At 31.1% G+C, this 21,697-nt stretch overlaps 2 protein-coding genes across 6 annotated transcripts in view; one reads left to right on the forward strand and one right to left on the reverse strand.

Annotated features, from left to right (window-relative positions):
• Window positions 1-21,697, reverse strand: part of LOC118645943 — a 55,274-nt gene that overhangs the window by 4,636 nt on the left and 28,941 nt on the right. The gene's annotated exons all lie outside the window — the stretch shown is intronic.
• Window positions 986-16,034, forward strand: LOC105839229 (dolichyl-diphosphooligosaccharide--protein glycosyltransferase subunit 4). 5 transcript variants are annotated; one of them, XM_012685410.3, is made up of 5 exons: window positions 986-1,209; window positions 1,576-2,067; window positions 2,137-3,578; window positions 4,437-4,723; window positions 4,864-5,030. In XM_012685410.3, exons 1-5 carry the CDS (start codon window positions 1,135-1,137, stop codon window positions 5,028-5,030), a joined length of 2,463 nt encoding a protein of 820 aa, XP_012540864.1. In that variant the 5' UTR covers window positions 986-1,134. The 5 variants fall into 5 exon arrangements, with proteins under 5 accessions (XP_012540864.1, XP_012540856.1, XP_036143868.1 ...); XM_012685402.2 differs by having other exon boundaries at window positions 1,135-1,209; window positions 1,576-3,578; window positions 4,864-5,141; XM_036287975.1 differs by lacking the exons at window positions 986-1,209; window positions 1,576-2,067; window positions 4,437-4,723; window positions 4,864-5,030 and adding exons at window positions 6,437-6,440; window positions 15,630-15,685; window positions 15,802-16,034 and having other exon boundaries at window positions 2,464-2,470.

Below are 21,697 nucleotides of genomic sequence, written 5' to 3' on the forward strand. Positions count from 1 at the left end.
ATTCCCATGCGCGCATGAATTGCGCATGGAGTGAAACGGAACGATCTTCAAGTTTTCCATGCGCTTCATGCGTGAAACGGAACGCACCCCTATAATCAAAGAGCGCCAATGGCCCCCCACCATGACTGCTATCCACCATCTTGTACCCATACGGGGACTGGATGGGGGCTGGGGCCGGGGGCTGGGGTCTGGGGCTGGGGTCTGGAGTAGTGGAGATAGTAAACAATGCGAGCCTGCTCCAAGTTGTACGCAGCCATATAACAGATGCAAATTTAATTTTTCTTGTTCTTCCTGAGTGTATCGTCAAAATATATGGTCTGTTCTTTCTAGCTGCACTGTTGCACTGGTGCAATAAGTTAAAATTGGTCTGTTATTTTTAGCTGCACTGTTGCACCGGTGCAATAAGTTAAAGTAAGACAAGTATATTTTTTCTCATTCTAACTTATTGCACCAGTGCAACAGTGCAGATAGAAAGAACAGACCAAGTGAGAAAAAATATACTTGTCTTACTTTAACTTATTGCACCAGTGCAACAGTGCAGATAGAAAGAACAGACCAAGTGAGAAAAAATATACTTGTCTTACTTTAACTTATTGCACCAGTGCAACAGTGCAGATAGAAAGAACAGACCAAGTGAGAAAAAATATACTTGTCTTACTTTAACTTATTGCACCAGTGCAACAGTGCAGATAGAAAGAACAGACCAAGTGAGAAAAAATATACTTGTCTTACTTTAACTGAAACCATAGCAATTCCTCCTCCATGTATATTCATAGTCAAGTCTTATATTTAAGATCGTCTTAAGTACGGTCTTAAGATGCTATCAACCAATCACAGAGCCGTATTAACATCTTAAGACATTACTTGAGACGATCTTAAAATAAGATTCGACTATGAATACCGGCCACAGAGCACTCTCCCCTCTTCTTCGCCCAGCGTGGGTACGCAATGGCGGATAAACCATGTGACTCAAGTGACCAATCAAAATTGTGTTCGCCATTGGCGAATCTTTGATTATAGGTCTTTAATGTTTATGAGAGCACTGGTCGAAAACGCCATAATACCTTTAAAAAAAGAATAACATTCCGACAAGGTAACGTCGTTGGACACTCTAATAACAGCTAATTTTTTAACATGCATTATCAGCTTTACGATGACGAAGAGGAATTTGAACCCAGAGTTACGCCGAAACCTATAACCAAACACGATGTAAGTTACTCTTTCCGTACAAGGGTGATCGTACCGCACCGTCATTTGGGCATAGCGAACTTACGCGGACCTGAGCTCATTGTAATGATGCGGACAAACATACACATAAACATATACACATACACTCATCCATACTGACCCATCTACATATATACGACACATACACATATCTACATAACAATCAATGTAGTAAAACCAGTGAAAGAGTATGAGAGAAGGTCCAGTGTTACACGTGCTGCATATCTGTCTTAGATCTACATTAAGCTCTCAAAACAAAAAAAAGTTACTCTTTCAAATTTATCTTGCCAAATCTTTACCTTTTTTATCCCACGTAACTATATAATACAAAAATATTATAATTTACAGTGCGTACTACCGACTGTGCCAGAAGTATCTTTAATCTTTGAGAAATCCACAGTGAAAAATTCAATCGATGAAAGTACTGATTTGTTTAAACCAAGTTTGTTGAGACCATTACAGAATACTGATGGTGTCACAGAAATCATTGATCCTACGTTGCCTGTTTCACATGATCCTAATTCTTATGCAGCATGGAAGGAACAAAATTATTCTAAAGAGATTAATCCTACAACATGTCTTTTGCGATTATGTAAAAACACTCGTAACTGTAATCATACATTAAATTTACAAAAATCTTCTGTACAAAAGCAACAAGAGCAATCAGATAATAATGAGAAGCAAAAATTACAAAATGCTAATAAGAATGATAGAATATATGAGAAAAGTGTGAAATTTCAATGTTCCAATATAGAGAATTCTTGTGATCCCAAAAGTAAGACTCATTTATCTTCGGACAAGAAGCACTCTTCTGATTTTCTACAAAGAGCAACACTCAATGTAATTGAACATACTTTAGGAACTTCGGGTCCTAATCCAAATATGTTGAAAAAATCTCAAAATTTTCAGATTCCACATAATGGATGTCAGCAATTTCCCCTCAATGTATCCTCTCAATGTAGCTACTCAAATTGTAATACAGATAATAACGAAACAGTAAAAACTCTATTGCAACTTGTAAATAGCCAAAATGAACAAATAAAAAGTTTACAACTTCAGATAAATAGATTAGTAAGAATGCAGGAAGAAAATTTCAAGAATAAATCAACATGTTCGTGTTTGCAGCCCCTTGCAAATCAGGTATTTAAATATCCGATTAATTGTTACGATACTGGTCTTGCTTCATCTCTTGCACAGTCTCAAAATCAAGATTTAAAGAAAAGCACAGTCTCGCAGAGTGCATCTGTTGTAGAAAAACAAAATGTAGAGAATTTTGGTGAAAATAAGTTGGAAACAGCCTTGTTGGAACAGCCATCAAAAAAGGCTTTTATGGAGCAAAAGGTTTCTATCGGCGTTATGACCAGTTTTGAATTTACTGTGCAAAATAGTCCGTTTCTAATAGACTCTGAATTATCTGAAAAAAGGGATGCTCACAGAGAGGGTAATAATATTAGCAGGACAAATACTGTGAATATATGTGATGCAACAGAACCTATTAATAAGTACAAAAATACATATATGCGCAAGTCTGGAGTAGCACAATTGGAGAACATAATCGAAGATTCAGAAAGTTACTTATCCTCTAGCCAACAGCAAAGTAGTAATTTTAATGCCAATTCCTCCATGAAAGGAACTTCGAAAATGTATCAACATCTTTCTACTGATATAAGACAAGAGAAAGCTCATAAAGAAGTATTTAATATAGGTAAAGATAATGTAAACAAACAAGTACAGAATGCAAGGAATATGTCAAACATATCTATGAATGTAGATTACAGTCCTATTGGGAGTACAAATTGCAGTAAAGCATTTATTGAACAAACCAACGATTATATTGTAGAAGGGAAAAAGAACGTCTACAAAACAAATGTTAGTGAATATTCTTCACACAACATTCATTTACCAGTAACAGATTATTATTGTAATTACAGAAATAAGGAATATGGTGCTAATGGCAGACAAATTAAAGACATTAGCGACAGTATGGTTCTGAGTGGAGGTGATCTTAAAATACTTGAAAGACCTCCAACCCCTGAACCAAGTATTCATGTTGAGATGCAGGAATATACGAGTGATGACGAGAGTGATAAGCTGAGGCATACTTCTAAAATAGGTTGGACTTTCTACAACAATGTTTTAGGACAAGTTAATGAAATTTTACAAAATTCTGCTATTATAAGTAATAAAGAGCTAAATCATGCTAAAGTAGCACCTAATAATGAACAAGAAAATGATATGAAAACTCGAACGGCACTGAATACTGTTAAAACAGCTACTTTGGAACAACTTCGAAAACTTGGGATTAGTCTAATTGAAACTAACGAATACAAGGAATCCAATAATAATAACACGTATGTATTTATATTAATTTCATTTTCTATAAATTTTTATTTTAAATATTTTAAATAATAAAATTTACTTCAAATAATTAAACTTTGAATTAAAATGCAGATTATTTTTTAAACAAAAACTTATAATAAGTTATTATTAAAATAACAATAATGCCCAGTCCAAATATAGTGTGTACAGAATGTTAATTTATTTATGCCTAAGTATAGAATGTTATTATTTTGCAATGCATGAAAAAGTGATTGTTATTTTGTTTGTTTTTTTTCCACTTACTGATCATATTACTGTAGGTGTACTGTGATTTTCTTAGACCAAGTAAAGGACAAATCTGAAAATTTTAAGGTGTTCCTACATGTTTTTAAAATCATTTTAGCTATTAAGAATCTGTGCATTATAAAATTTTTTGCACAGTATACTAAAATAAAATATTGTGTAGTTTTTTACATAGTAGTTAAGATTGGTTTGGCTATGTTGAACCAAATCCTTTTTAAACCTGAAATATAGGTTCAAAACAGATCTAATTTGAATTTGAAAAATAAAAATTAAAAAATTTTATTAAAAGACAAATAATATTATATAAAACTAAATTTGTCAATTGTTTTCATAAAAATTTGTTCATTAGTACATTAGACATTTGAATGTTAATTAAAAAAGACTTCTTACAATATTATTTAAACAAAAGACAAAAACTAATAAATGTAAAGGTTAGGACTGGATATATCAAATAAAGGACTGTCTTTTACAATAAAAGATATATTCGTATGATCACCATTCGTATATTATAATACTGATGATGATGATGTGATGATAATGATAACAGTAAAAAATAATTATAGCACCTTGATTGATTTTCTTTTAAGGTTAGACTTTGATTCATCTTTTTATCCCCGTTTGGATCATCATGCAAATATAACACATGCTACTAGTATTGCAAATGAAACAAATACAAGTATGCATATGAAAGCATTGGCAACAAAATATTTAAGTGATGAACAATTGGCCGATGTAGAGTGGCAAAAACAAGAATCATCTTCATTGAAACATCTTATGCTGAGTAATATGCAAGGAACCAATATGTCGTTAGCTACAATGCATTATTTAGAAAGATATCAACTTCTCCCAGGAAGGAATAATGTTCAACCCGAAGGTGAGTCACGGTACAAGTGTGTAACAATTTAAATAGAATTAAAATGTGTGTGTAAAAGTGATAAAGTTATATATTATATTTAAATTTTTGTTATGCTTATACTAATACATAACACTCATATTATTATATTTATTTTCCAGATACTAATCAAATATATGACAAAATCTCATCTAAACATGATTTTAAACCAATGACTACAAATAAAAATCCTGCGTTGCGTCGATTTCCTTTTGTACAAACGTCTGGAACTTGTCCTAGTAAAATATTGGATCTTTCAACTTTAAAGCGACAACCGAAATTATTATAAGCTTTAAATCAAGTTATCAGAAAAAAATAATTTTTATTATGTATTATACAACATACTTTTATAAAAATTATATAAATAAAAATTTAAAGTGCAAATTTAGATATAACATAACAGAGACTCAAATTTACTCACAATCGGTGAAGCTTGGAAACCTTAATGGCTTGACCCAGACAATATGCTCTAGATAGCATAAAATATTTATAAGAAGGAAAATATTTATGATAAATATTTTGTACATATTTTTATGTCCGAGTTTGTCAGATATAAAGAAAATTATGATAAATATTTATGAAAATATTTAAAATATTTATACTATTAATATCAAAGAATATAAAAAATATTTCAAGTTCATTACCATAAATAATTTTCAGTACATTTTAAAAATATATTCTATAGTTGATAATTTTTGTATCATTTCTAAATGGTTTATGAAAAATAATTATATAATCTTTAAAAAATATTTTTTGGAAATAAATTTGTAAAATATTTATAAATATTTATGATAATATTCTGTGCTATTTGGGGGACATGTCTCGAAGACATCTAAAAGACATCTTCCATGACGTCTTTAAGCACTAAAATACTACATTGCGCGCGCCATTTAGCCTTCTCTTTTCTCTTTTTCATTTTCTTTTTGCAAAAGTCACTGTTTCTTCTTCCAATTTCTTATCTCAATTTATTTTTTTCTATTTATCTATCTCTTTCTTTTCCGACTTTTTTGATGTTAACATTTTAAAGATTATTTGATCTATTATTTATGTATTATTATAAAATAAAATTTTTAATTAAGTCATAAATTATATTTTAATGTTGTTCCCTACTTTTCTCTCTCTCTCTCCCCTCCCCCTTCCCCCTCTATCTATCTATCCATCTATTCATCTATCTATCTATCCATTTATCTATCTATTCCCTTTTATATTACCTTTTCTTTTCCTGCTCTCTTCGCTTCGGAAAGTACGCGAAATGTCAAATTAATATTAATTATTCCTTATTTTATTTTATTTTCCTCTATAACAAACAATTGACAATTTTACTTGATATTTTACCTTCCCAGATAACAGAGATGAACAGAAATTCCTAAAGAAGTCATTTTAGTGAATATTTGGAGAAGTAGAAAAATGAATACATAAAGAATTCTTAAGGAATTAGTCACAATGAGTTCACATTGAAGTATTCCTTAAGAGTTTATTGCAATGAATACCTCGCGATTTATTATTTGGAATACTTTGAGTATTCATCAGAAATTACTCGAGTGTTTGAATAATCTCAATTACATTTTTATAATTATATATCGCTTAATAAATGCTAATTTAGACTTTTATACACGAAATGCGCTATATATAATTAACAAAACAATATATTAACAAATATGTATGCATAAACAAGAAGTGTTCATGGATCATCACGGGGCGTTAGGATGCGTACGGTCTTCGAAGTCAAGCAACGGTGGCGATGGTTAACACTTGGATGGGTGACCGTTTTTTCAGGTACAGAAGTTAAACATGCTTTAACAGGTACGACTATGGCTCGGCTGAAACATGGTATAATCTTCTTCCTCTTACAAAATTAATCAGAATTTTTTATTTTTTAAATTTTTCTGAGAAACGTTTCAATATTATAAAAATCGGAACATTTATCAGAAATCTTGAAAATAAATTTTTTAATTCCGTTTGAGATATCTACTTGGAGAAATCCTAATGAATATCTTTAAGAAGTTCTGAGAAATTCCAACAAGTAATTCAATATGAATACTTTAAGAAGTTCTGAGGAATTCTAACAAATAATTCTATATGAATACTTCAAGAAGTCCTGAGGAATTCGAATCACGGTGCATGTAACTTCCTACGTTATTCTTAAAGTATTCTTCTATGAATTCCTCAGAAATTACTGTTCAGAAAGAAAGACTATACTTTTATGTATTCTTTAAGAAGACACTGTATTATCTGGGTTCTTATTTTTTCTTTTTCTCCCTCTCTCTCACTCTCTAATCTCTCTTCTTCTTTTCTGAAAAAATTCATGCTGTCAGATACGTAAAATACGCTAACTGTTAAAATATATTATTTTAAATTAAATTTTTATTTAAATTATATGTTAATGTTATTTGCTATTTTATTATATTACTTGATGTTTTTCCTTATTTTTTTTACACTCTTTCCTTTCTCTTTCACTCTCTTTCTGTTCTTTCTTTCTACAAAAGTCGCTGTTCCTCTTTTTAAATTCTCTCTCATTCTCTTTCTCATTGCTCTAGTTTACACCGAGCACTTGGTACGCGTATCAAGAGTAGTGAATTTAAGCTGATCAGCCAATGATTAAACACATTCACTAGTTATTTACTATTTGATACGCGTACCAAGTGCTCGGTGTAAACCAGAGCATTGCTATATGTACATAGAGCTTGTATTAATGGAGGGGCCATTGCTATATGCCGGAGTCCGCGCGGGGAGAATTGACGGAGACATGAATATATTCTCATATATTCCTGTCTCTTTTCGTGTTGGACATCCTCACCACTCCGTTTTCTAGAAGAAAAGAAGCGCACATGCGAGCGGTACGACAGGTACGAGCCTACCTACTTGGTGCCTACTTGAGCGTCGGGTTGTTACAATTAGTACAAAAAATTTTTACATACGAAAGTAATACTGTGCATTTATTGATTGGCATGCATCTTTTAGATTCTAAATTATGTACCATTTAATGAATGCACAGTGTTATCTTTGTAAGCAATTTTTTTTCGTACGAATTCGAGAATCGGGCCTCAGATTGTATAGTTACGAATCTGTTCTCACACGAAAAATGACAGAATATATCCATCTCTCTGTCGATTCTCCCCGCGCGCGTCGCGATGCACCAAGGCCTATAAGGAAAGTTGTGCCAATACCGCTCTCGATTGTGATTGGCTCCGCCATTTTCCGTTAAACTTCCGGTAGTTTTAGGCATTTCCTGCACAATTTGGCAATCTTGGTATAGCTATCATCAATGCATTAACATCAGTATTTTGTGTATCCGTATAAAGCAAAGGGTTTATATTAAAGATATTTTAATTATACTATTGAAATTGTAATATAATTGTAAATAAAATAAATATGATTGAAAATGCTGTAGAATAAAAAAAGGATATATTTGTAAATGTAACCTTAAAAATGCTGAAAAACTTCAGCATTTTTGAGATTACATTTACAAATATATCCTTCCTTTATTCCATAGCATTTTCAATCACATTTATTTTATTTACAATTATATATCTATACAGGGTGTCTGGTATTTTTTTATGGGATGTTTATGAGCAGGTAGAGCGCATGAAACTGAACAGAAAAGTCCTTACCGTTTTTCCATTTTCGCAATAGTTAACAAGTTAGTGACTTGTAAAATTTTCTGTATTAGCCCGGCCTACCGGCAAATGCAAGCGTGCTGAGCGCCCGGCCGCGGCGGCCGTCCCTTTCTAGCGCTTGAACCTTGAGATTGCTAGGCGCGCGGGGGGAGTTGTTACAACAAGCGACAATGGCTACGCACAAGCGACGCGTAATGCTAAATTCTCCCTTTGAGTTATGATAGTTCTTTACGTTTTTTAATGAAAATAAAATGTTTTAACGACAAAAAGTATGTGTGGACGTGTACATACATGTGTACAAAAAATATCAGTTTTAATGCTTAAAGAAGTGATTACTAAATTTATTTTTTTAATAAATAACAATTATTTTTAATAAAAAATATTTTTTTGATGATAGTCTTAAACGTCGTAAACGGTCATTATAAATTTTAAAAGAAGCTGTTATCATATGCTCGAAACAAAATTTATGCTTCTTCAAAAAACATTAGAAAATTTTATCGATTAAAATGGAAATGACAACCAAATAAAATGTTTGTTTCAACTTTATATTCTTAATTAAAAATTAAATAACTAGGATATTTATATTTTTAATAAAATTAATCCTTATACATACATACGCGAGCTAAAGAATAATCACTTTGTGACAGGAAAATGATTATGCCTTAGTTCCGCGATTTTATATCACTATTACTATTTACGCTGATTACTATACACGTACACGTAAAAAAATATGATTCTAGTTAAAAAAAAATCAATTATTCACTTTTAATTTTATTTTTTTAAATAATTATTTTATCTTTAATGACTGAAAAGAGTATTCTGTTGATAATAAACACCACACTTTACATAAAACAAATAATGTTTAACATTTTCGCGTATGTACACACACATACACACACACACACACACACAAATTCCACACAAATTACAAACCAATTCTTGAATTAAGGAATAATCATTTTCCTGTCACAAAGTGATTATTCTTTAGCTCGTGTATGTATGTATCCCCCCCTCCACACACACACACATTACATACTAAAATTTTCTTAAATTAAATATTGTTTATAAGTTTTCAAACATTTAATAAATTCATATATTCGTAAATTTACACGGAGAAAATTTTATAGTAAAATTATCCCACATAGAAATTGGCATCCAGTGGATGTCCAATGGACGTCCATTAAACCTCCATAGATCCATGGAACGTCTATGTCCATGGTGGAAGTCAGATGGACGTCCATTAGAGGTCTAGTAAACTTCCTTAGCTCCATTGGAGGTTTACCTCCATGGCGGAAGTTAGCTAGACGTCCATTAGGGATCCAGTAAACTTCCATGGCTCCATTGAAGATTTATCTCCATGGCGGAAGTTAGACAGACGTCCATTAAAGATCCGGTAAACGTCCATAGCTCCATTGGAGGTTTACCTCCATGGTGGAAGTTAGATAGACATCCATTAGGGATCCATTAAACATCCATAGCTCCATTGGATGTTTTCTTCCATAGTGGAAGTTAGATGGACGTTTATTAGGGATCCACTAAACTTCCATAGCTCTATGGAACATTATTTTTATGATGGAAGTTAGATAGACATCCATTAGGAATCCATTAAACATCCATAGCTCCATTGGATGTTTTCTTCCATAGTGGAAGTTAGATGGACGTTTATTAGGGATCCACTAAACTTCCATAGCTCTATGGAACATTATTTCCATGATGGAAGTTAGACAGACGTCCATTAAGGATCCATTAAACTTCCATAGCTCTATGGAACATTTACTTCCATGATGGAAGTTAGATAGACGTCCATTAGGTATCCATTAAACTTCCATAGCTGTATGGAACATTTATTTTTATGGTAGAAGTTAACCCAGACAACACGCTTGTCAGAATGAAAACTTTAAGAGAACTTTTTAAAGAAAACATTTAGATATCTTGGAAATGATGTCCAAATGGTAACATTTATCAGAGACGTCTGCTAAGAGAGGTCTTTGAGATATCTCATGGAAGAATTTCATTTAAGTTTCTTGAAAATGTTATCCTTATGATATCAGCTTAATATCTCATAAAAGATATCACAATGCTGTCCGATTTTTGAGCCGTCCATGCGCGTCGTAGTTGACTCAGAAATCAGACAACACTATAACATCCTGAATGAGAGATCCATTTGATATTAAAAAAAAATTATTATAAAGATAATGTTTTCAAAAATAACGGTTTGTCTACAATTACTGCGCACAAAAAAATGCACAAAATCTAAATTTATCATGTACTGAATACAAAAACAGAATAATAAGTGTACTATTCAATTTTTCTTAGAATATATGATCTATATAGTTAAAATTATCTAATTAACTATTTGAACGCTTCAAAGTATTAATGCTAAATAGATCGCAATTTCCATCAAATTATTAAGGTTATGGAAAAAGAAATTTAACAATGAAATTAATAAGTAAATAAATTAATGCTATTTATTTTTAATGTTTTGCAAAATTTAATTGCTTTTATAAAAAATAATATAATTGCGTCAGTTTATAACATATATGTATATGTGGACAATAACAAGTACCCATATCGATGAGTCAAATTGGCATAGCGGATAGAGTACAAGGTTCGTAATCCTAAGGTCCCGGGTTCAAAACCAGAGGCAAGTAAGAATAAAATAAAATAATATAATTTAAATTTAATTAATTAATAAAAATTTGTCCTAAATTTAGTATGTACTGTTGATAAAAATAATTTAAAAGAAATAAAATTTTTATTTTAAATTTTTATTTTGTCAATCATCTATCGAGGCTCCATGAAGCTTCTACTAATGATCCACGAAACGTCCGTCAGTCATCCATCGAGGCTCCGTGAAGCCTCTATTAATGATCCACACAACGTCTAATAGACCTCTTTGACGACCTCTAATGAAGATCTAATGGACGTCCACAATGCGGAACTGTGGATTTCTAATGGCTCTATATTGGACGTCTAATGGACGTCCACTGGAAGTTTATACTTCCATGGCAGACGTCCATTAGACATCTACTGGAGGTTTTATTTCTATGTGGGATGTATGATTTTATTATTTATGATAGTAACCACGAACTATAAGAAGACATTTCAGAGAATTATATCATATAAGTAGTGTAAATATTGTCGTAATTTGATGAAAAACATAATAAAAATTTTCATAATTCCTCCTTGGCCCGCGTTTACTATTTACTATAGTAATTTTTACCATAAAGTTTTTTCCGTGTATTATAAATCTATCACAAGGATTAATTTTATTAAAAATATAAATATCCTAGTTATTTAATTTTTAATTAAGAATATAAAATTGAAACAAACATTTTATTTGCTTGTCATTTCCATTTTAACCGATAAAATTTTCTAATATTTTTTGAAGAAGCATAAATTTTGTTTCGAGCATATGATAACAGCTTCTTTTAAAATTTATAATGACAGTTTACGACGTTTCAGACTATCATAAAAAAATATTTTTTATTAAAAGTAATCGTTATTTATTAAAAAATAAATTTAGTAATCACTTCTTTAAGCATTAGATCTGGGGCTCGATTCTTGAATTTATTCGCAAGAGAAACGTATTCGCAAATTCTGTTCTTACAGAAAAGTTAGAAATTTATTGGCTATCGTATGGCTATTAATCAATAAACTTACAACTTTCTGTTAGAGCGAGTATTTGCGTATACGTTTCTCTTGCGAATGACTTCAAGAATCGGGCCCCTGATATTTTTTGTACACATGTATGTACACGTACACACATATTTTTTGTCGTTAGAAAATTTTATTTTCATTAAAAAAGGTAAGGAACTATCATAGGCCGGAATTCATAGTCGAATCTTATTCAAGTTCCAGCTTAAGCACGATCTTGAGACGTCAATGCTGTTATTTCATTGGTTAAGTAAGTCTCAAGTCGGCTCAAAGCTACCCCTACAGCATGAAATATTGCTGCAACGTTGCAGAAATATTATTTTGCAAGATTGGAATATTGCAGAAAATATTACTGCAATATTGCAGCAATATTTCTATGTCCGCTCCAAAACAATATTGTGCAATATTTCTGCAATATTTCAGCAATATTCCCCGTAAGATTTCTGTAATATTTCAGCAATATTGCTGCAATATTTCTTGTAAGATTGCTGTAATATTTCTGAAACGTTAATGCGCAATATGAAGGAAATGTTGCAGGTGGTTAAATTAATCAATTAATATGTAAGATGTGTATTATACAAAAAACGGGAAATGAATTTATTGTCATACCGTTACGGCACAATAATTTGAAAAATTAATAATTAAAAAAGTAATTAATTAAATTAACATACACCAACAGATATCGAATATCGTTCCATTCTAGATTTAGGTAAGCATTAAAATGAAGCAAGTCCAGAAAATGCCCATCCTGATCAATTTATACGCTAGAATTACACATGCATGTATGGTTCACACATGTTTAATTAATGTATTATATATATAAGTCAGAGTGAACATCTTCTGGACTTGCTTCACTCAATCTAGTATGGGACGCAACGCTGTCGTGATTACAGAATTTGTTGCACATCTATGTATCTTTTAGCTCTAATCTTACATAAAAATTTAAAATAAAAATATCCTGCTCTATTTTTTTATTTGTCCCTTAAAACTATGTAAAATATTACTTATTGTTAGTTCTAGATTAAGAAATACGGATTATACGGAAATAAATTTTGCACGGTTGCAATATAATATTGCCACAATATTGTGCAATATCTGTTAGGAAATATTACATTTGTAATATTGCTACAATATTGCACAACATCTGCTAAGAAATATTACATTTGTAATATTGCTGCAATATTGTGCAACATTTGCTAGAGAATATTATATTTGTAATATTGCTACAATATTTCTGCAATATTGGTTATATTATGCACTATTGCAATATTTCTGCAACGTTGCAGCAATATTTCATGCTGTAGGGGTAGACTTAAGGGCCACCGCACAACTCTTCCATAACGCGTTACGTTACGTTAAGTACTCCATACGAACCTAAGTTGTACTTAAAATTTAACTTAAATCAACGCACAAAGAAATCCTTAACGTAAGAACTTAAGAACTTACGTTAAGGATTTCTTTGTGCGTTGATTTAAGTTAAATTTTAAGTACAACTTAGGTTCGTATGGAGTACTTAACGTAACGTAACGCGTTATGGAAGAGTTTGTGCGGTGGCCCTAAGACAATGCTTGAGCTTAAGATCGGTCTATGAATCCTGTCCATGGAGTTTTAGCATAAGTCTAGCTTCGAGTCGACTTGAGACTAAGGCCGAAATCACATGGTGGGGAATAGAGCTGCGGAATAGAACGTGCGTCATAGAAGTAGCCAATCAGAGCTTTGCCGTTTCAGAATGCGTTGATGCTGCAAAGCTCTGATTGGCTGCTTCTATGACGCACGTTCTATTCCGCAGCTCTATTCCGTACCATGTGATTTTGGCCTAAAGGGCCATCTACAATGGAGTGTTTTAGCCGTAACAGCATTAAAACTACGGCAATGCTGTCTAGAATAAAAATGACATAGCAATAACATACAAGCCGGCCATCAAAGAAAGGCAACCAAAAACTAATCTTGAATGCCCCAACGCTCATCGTAAGCACGCAATGAATTGGCTCAATGTCTGCTGTAGGTTGTAAACAGTAAAGCAATACGAAGTGAAGACATTTTCTACGGCTACTGCTACGGCCTACGACTCTCCATTGTAGATGGCCCTTAAGGGAGCGTTCCCACCGAGCGCGTCACGCGTTGCGTTGTCCTTCGCGTCCAATCAAAACGTTCCATTTTATTATGATAAAATATAATAGATTTTTGATTAGATGCGAAGAACGACGCGACGCGTGACGCGCTTGGTGGGAACGTTCCCTAATGCGTAACTTATGTCGACCAATCACATCGGCTGCGTTTTGATATTTACTCCCAGTACTAAAAATCTATAGTTTACGTCACATACACTGTAGAATTTCAGTATTGAATATTGAAACGCAGCCATCGTTGTAGAGCACATTAAAGCCGTCTTTAACGTATCCCATGACGATGTGATTGGTCGATGTAAGTTACGCATTAAGGGCCATCTACAATGGAGAGTTGTAGGTCGTAGCAGTAGTCGTAGACAATATTTTCATTACGTACTGTTTTACTGATTACGGCCTACAACAGACATTGAGCCAATTCAGTGGGTGCTTACGATGAGCGTTTAGGTGTTCGGGGTTAGTTTTTAGTCACCTCTCTATGATAGCCGGCTTGTATATTATTGTTACGTCGTTTATATTATTGACAGCATGGTCGTAGATTTAGCGTTGTTACGACTAAAACACTCCATTGTAGATGGCCCTTTACGCTATTTATGCTGCATGTGACGGCACCCTTACTTAACCAATGAAATAACAGCATTGACGTCTCAAGATCGTGCTTAAGATGGATCTTGAATAAAGGTGCTTTTTCATGGGCGTCAGTTGACGCCAATATTCTGACCTATTCTGACCAATTCTGACGCGCAAAAGTTTTCACGCGTCAGTTTTGTAACTCGCGTCGTCTATCGCGCGCGACGATTGGACGCTATTTTGATGCTATAGAAGTTAGAAAATTCGAACTTCTTCAGCGTCGACGCAGAAATTAACATGACGTCACAAATTGTCTTGACGCGCGTCAACTGACGCCCATGAAATGGCACCTTAAGATTCGACTATGAATACCGGCCATATTGTTCATAAGACCGGATCTGCAATAGGTTAGGTAGCAAGCCTTAAGCCCTAAGGAATTAACCTATTATATTCGTTTATTCTTCTCACATTCAATTATAATTGGTCAGTTTCTTATGGCATTAGGCTTACTACACCTATTGCAGATCCGGGCTAACGTGTTCCATTTATCTAAAAGGAAAGCAGCCTAAATGGAAAGCACCTATTGTAGACTACTTACTTTTTGTTCGAAACTGACAATGGAAGCTTTCCAGCAAGTGACACAAATTGACACAGCAGTATTTCTGTCTTTGTTTGATATTCAGTGAAAGACAAGGACAAAATTACTGCTGTCAATTTGTGTCTCTTGCTGGAAAGCTCCCCATATTTACACGTCAACAACATCGGAGTTATAAAACTGGCCAACTACAGCCATTCCTCGGAAGAATGAAATGGTTATGATTGGCCAGCTCTAGAAGTATCGATGTTATTAACCTGTTTAAGGATGTTGTGTAAACGTAGTCAATGTGCATACTTTCGCCTTTGAAACCTCATCGATTCAATCTTACAAAAATCTTATAAAGAAGGGTCAGAAGTCTGAACTCCACAGTTTTAAGGTAATTGTTTAATTATGTTACATAATTGTATTTAATGAAAACATGTAAACAACAATACAATTAAGCGTGTATGTACAATATAAATACTTAAATCATCTAAACCATTTGTTTTCCAGATGATTACGGATGTACAATTAGCAATATTTTGCAACATCTTGGGAGTTGCATTGTTTTTCTTGGTATTTCTCTTCCACTACATAAATGCGAATTATACGAAATAAGAAATGGAGAAATCTATTATTCAGAATGTTTACTTATTGTAATCTAACCTATGTTGTTGGATCAATTGTACATCTCTTCCACATTGTCTATAAAATAAATTAAAGTATGTTACTTTACAACTTGAAAATGTTAGATTATTTTATTACATATTGTATTATAGTTAAAAATTGAGTAATTTTATAAATATTTCTAGAAATAAATTAATACTTTTAAATTTGTAATATTATCAAAAATCTTACAAAAGTAAAATATGCCAAATATATAAATGTGTACAAAAATAGCATAAGTTCAATACAATTAGCCAAGTATATTTTTAAAAAAGACTTGTGAAAATCTATTAAAAAATTATTTAAAAAATTGATATGTTGTGCAATGGTAATTAATAGTTAAGCAAAAACTGGGCGTATATTGTTTCCCACTTTGCATTTTTTCTACATTTCTAAGATTATTATTGATATAAGCCATTAATATGTATATAGAAAAAATGTAATTAATGTGACCCGGGCACGCCAAGTTTTTGCTTAACTATCTGTTATTGTTGGTAACATTTATGTTTTTTAAATAATTTTTAATAGATTTTTATGAGATTTTTCTAAGTTTTTTAAAAATATACTTAGTTAATTATATTAATTTTGTTTAATTTTTGAATGCATGCGTTCGTGTACTTTGCATGTCTTTTTCACCTTGTAAGATTTTTGAAAGGATTCCACTTCTTTATATAAAAATTAGTTAATATTGTTTTTACCTATATTATGTAATTTTATTTTTAATTGATTTATGTATTATATATTTTTAAAATTATACATAACATTAATTCTTATGCATGCGTATATATATATATATATATATATATATATATATACGCATGCATAAGAACATATGTACATATATATAAAATTGTAATTATATTAATGTTATTCTGTTATTATATATATTTGAATTACCAAATATATATAGGGAAATATATAGGAAAATAAGCCAGAGGTTTAACATTCAAAGAATGACAATTTTATTAACTTTTTATTATTAATATTAACATTTATATATATATTACGTATATTATTTGTTTATTATTTATTTTATTTTTATTAGTTTTATTACGTTAATATATTTTTTCCAATATTCATCACTTACATTATGTACTTTTATTTTAGTAAAATAAAATTGTATATAGGTATATTGTGAAGCCTGTTGAATGACTAAGGCTCATTTCTACCAACGGAGAATAATTTTAAGCTTGGTTTAATTTATTCTTTATTTTTTTCTAATTTTTGGAATTAGAATAACATAACAAGTAAGTTAAACCGAGATTAAAGTTAATCCACATTAGTAGAAATGGGCCAAACTAGTTTTGTGTGTGGGTGCGTCTGTGTGTGTGTGTGTGTTTTGTATGTGTGTATGTGTGTGTGTGTGTACATGTGAGTCAGACCTATAGAAAATGACATAAGTAATTTTTTTTTTGCAAGAGATTGTGAGATTGAGTGTACCAATTTTAATTTATACTTTTACATTTATAATATTATCTTATGAAGAACCTTACAAAGGTAAAAAAGATATGTCAAATAGATAATCGCGTGGATTCAAAAATGAAACGAAATTAATACAATTTCGAACGTCGCAATTGAAAGCATATAATATAATATAAAACAATAATATAAATACAATATAATAAAATTGTTATTAGATTTTTTATTATAATCTTAGTTTCTGAAATATTTTACTTGACAACTAAATTCCAGATAATGTTTAGTAGCTCCATATATGCGCAGTGACTCTAGTAGCAAAATACATTGGCAGAATATTGGCAAATACTTGTTAAATATTGGTTTTCTTGGGAATGCATTGGCCAATCTTTTCCCAATGTAGCGCCAATATTGTATGTACATTAATTGCATTTTAATATTGGGTTTATGTTGGAACAGTATTGGCTAAGATTTTCCATTATAATTTCAATATTGGTCATACAATAAATGCAAATTTACTGCCAATATTACATACTAGTAATTGTACGATATTACATTTACATTGGAAATCCCTTGGCCAAGATTTCCAAAAATAATTTCAATATTGGTCATACAATAAATGCAAATTTACTACCAATATTACATACCAATAATTATACGGTATTACAATTACATTGGAAATGCATTGGCCAAGATTCTTAATATAATTTTAATATTGGTTATATAATAAATGCAAATTTACTGCCAATATTATTCATCAATTGTATTTTAATATTGGCTTTATTTTGAAACAGTATTGACCAAGATTTTCCAATATAATTTCAATATTGAATATATGCTAATGTACTCTCAATATTATGTATCAATAGTTATACAGTATTGCATTTACATGAAAAATGAATTGGTCAAGATTTCTTAATAAAAAGTGAATATTGATTACACATAAATATTAATATACTGCCAATATCACATACCATTTTGTCTTGTCTTTCCTAAAACAGGTAATCTTAATTTTATGTTTAAAATATTTATTATTTGAATAATTAATTCACTATATTATTGTATTTACATTGGAAATGCATTAGCCAAGACACTATGGTGTCTTAATCCATTGATTAGTTGCGTGCGTGCGTGTGCGTGTGTGTACGCGTGCGTGCATGCGCACGGATGCATGTTTATTTTGTATTTATATAAATATAGTTTAACTAGGGTAAGTGTACCTATTAGTGTGTCTGTACCTATTAATGTGTCTTTATATTTAAAGAAGTTATAAAAGAATTTGCATAATTAAAAATAGAACATTTTCTTTTGTATTATATACATAAATAGTTAAACTAAAATGATATAAAATCTTTACTTTATGCCAGTATGAGAATAAAACAACTCGAATAATTAGTTTAGTTTCGACCTAACTGGCCAGATTTAATTCAAAATTATAGTACTACGTTTTGACCATAGGTTTTGGTCCTTTTCAAGTGCAGAATGTGTTACATTTCCTTTACATTACACAATAAAAACGATCTATGATATATGTCCAGATTACCTAAAAGACGAGATCATCGCATTATATAAAATCAAATTATGTATATATGTTTTATATATGTATATATATATTATTATGTACATAATAAATCTAAGGTCAATACAATAGTACTTACAAATAATGTGCGTCATGAAAATTACAATGATAAAATAATATAAAAACTATAAAAAGAATGTCTAATGGAAACACTATAATGTATGTGTTGCGTTCGTGGCAAGCCGTTGAGCCGAACGAAACGAAATTGCCGAATAATCGACAACGAACGCAATGACACAAAAACCAAAATCAATTAGAATCAAAATATAAACTAAGCGGCTCTGATTATTCTATCATAAATACTGATCAAATTTTCACTGTCAGTTTGTAAATTGATGGTTTGCTCATGTTTTTTAATAAAAAATGTGTCCGCTATCTCGCGTTTTTGTGTCACTGTTTCTTTGTGCAATATATAAGGTTGTGACCATTTAAAATCATGTCCATAAGTGATCCGATGTTGACTAATCACAGAATGATTATTCGCATGTTTTATAATATCCCTTTGATGCTCTTTCATACGTGTTCCTACATGTCTCTTAGTTTGGCCGATATAAACCGCATCACACTAATTGCAATCTATCTTACCCAGTGAACACATTTTATAGCGGCAATATAACATGGAAGTTACATGTAATTTAACATTGTTATTCTTGTGATATGTAGGTGCTATATGACATGGAAATAACCTGTTACGTAGTATTTGTTATACGCAAGTGATATAGCTGTTATACATCGTTTTGGCGTTACAGTTATTCAACAAAAATTGTATAATCGTAACATAACACGTATCAATGTTATTACGGAACGATGCGTCGTAGTTGACTCAGAAATCAGACAACATTACAACATCCTGAATGATAGATCTATTTGATAATAAAAAAAATTATTATAAAGATAATGTTTTCAAAAATAACGGTTTGTCTACAATTACTGCGCACAAAAAATGCACAAAATCGAAATTCATCATGTGCTGAACAAAAACAGAATAATAAATGTATACTATTCAATTTTTCTTAGAATTACGATCTATATAGTTAACCATCTAATTAATCATTTGAACGCTTCAAAGATTAGTGCTAAATAGATCGCAATTTCCATCAAATTATTAAGGTTATGGAAAAAGATAAATTTAACAATGAAATTAATAAGTAAATAAATTAATGCTATTTATTTTTAATATGTTTTGCAAAATTTAATTGCTTTTATAAAAAATAATATAGTTGCGTCAGTTTATAACATATAAGTATATGTAGACAATAACAAGTACCCATATCGATGAGTCAAATTGGCGTAGCAGATAGAGTACAAGGTTCGTCATCCTAAGGTCCCGGGTTCAAACCTAGCAGCGACAAGTAAGAATAAAATAAAAAATTACATAATTTAAATTTAATTAATTAATAAAAATTTATTCTAAATGTAGTATGTGCTGTTGATAAAAATAATTTTTAAAAAATAAAATTTTTATTTTATTTTATTTTTCTTTGTAACTGTTGTGTAACGATTAGATAACATGTAATTATAACATGTTATATTGCTGAGTCAGGAATTATAACTTACATGTAAGTTACGTGTAATTTCAGAGTAACGTAACCTGTTATATTCGGTTACATTGCTGTTACACTGCTGCTATATTACTGTGTTCACTGGGTATATACAACCCTAATAGCAAAATGCTAGCAGATTGCGAGCCGATTGGCAGCAAATTCAATCAGATACCCATTGCAGATCCATAGCATTCTGTGTCTGCATTAAGCTCAGGATTTGTCGACAAAGCCTGCTGGCATGGCATGCCAGTAGATTGATTGCAGAAACCGAGCAGGATTTGCTGACATAACCCTGACGACAGATTGGCAGCAGAAATCAAACAGAGCCTGCTAACATGCTATGCCAGCAAATTGGTAGCAGAAACCGAGCAGGATCTGCTGACATAACCTGACAGCAGATTGGCAGCAGAAATCAAGCAGATATCTAAAAGATTTCTTAAATCGGATATCTTTTAAGTGCAACTAGAAATAAAAAAATAAAATAAAAATTTAATTTTTTTAAAATTATTTTTATTAACAGTACATACTAAATTTAGGACAAATTTTTATTAATTAATTAAATTTAAATTATTTTATTTTATTCTTACTTGCGCTGGTTTTGAACCCGGGACCTTAGGATGACGAACCTTGTACTCTATCTGCTACGCCAATTTGGCTCATCGACATGGGTACTTGTTATTGTCTACATATACCAATATGTTATAAACTGGCACAATTATATTATTTTTTATAAAAGCAATTAAATTTTGCAAAACATTAAAAATAAATAGCATTAATTTATTTACTTATTAATTTCATTGTTAAATTTATCTTTTTCCATAATAATTTTATGGAAATTGCGATCTATTTAGCATTAATACTTTGAAGCGTTCAAATAGTTAATTAGATGGTTAACTATATAGATCATATATTCTAAGAAAAATTAATTGTACATCTATTATCCTGTTTTTGTTCAGTACATGATGAATTTCGATTTTGTGCATTTTTTTGTGCGCAGTAATTGTAGACAAACCGTAATTTTTGAAAACATTATCTTTATGATAATTTTTTTAAATATCAAATGGATTTCTCATTCAGGATGTTATAATGTTGTCTGATTTCTGCTACGACGAGCATGGACGGCTCAAAAATCGGACAGCATTGTGTGATATCTTTATTTTATGAGACATTAAGTTGATATCATTTAGCTGATGTCATAAGAATA

This window comes from Monomorium pharaonis, chromosome 6, assembly GCF_013373865.1.
Source record: "Monomorium pharaonis isolate MP-MQ-018 chromosome 6, ASM1337386v2, whole genome shotgun sequence".
Classification (NCBI taxonomy): Eukaryota; Metazoa; Arthropoda; class Insecta; order Hymenoptera; family Formicidae; genus Monomorium; species Monomorium pharaonis.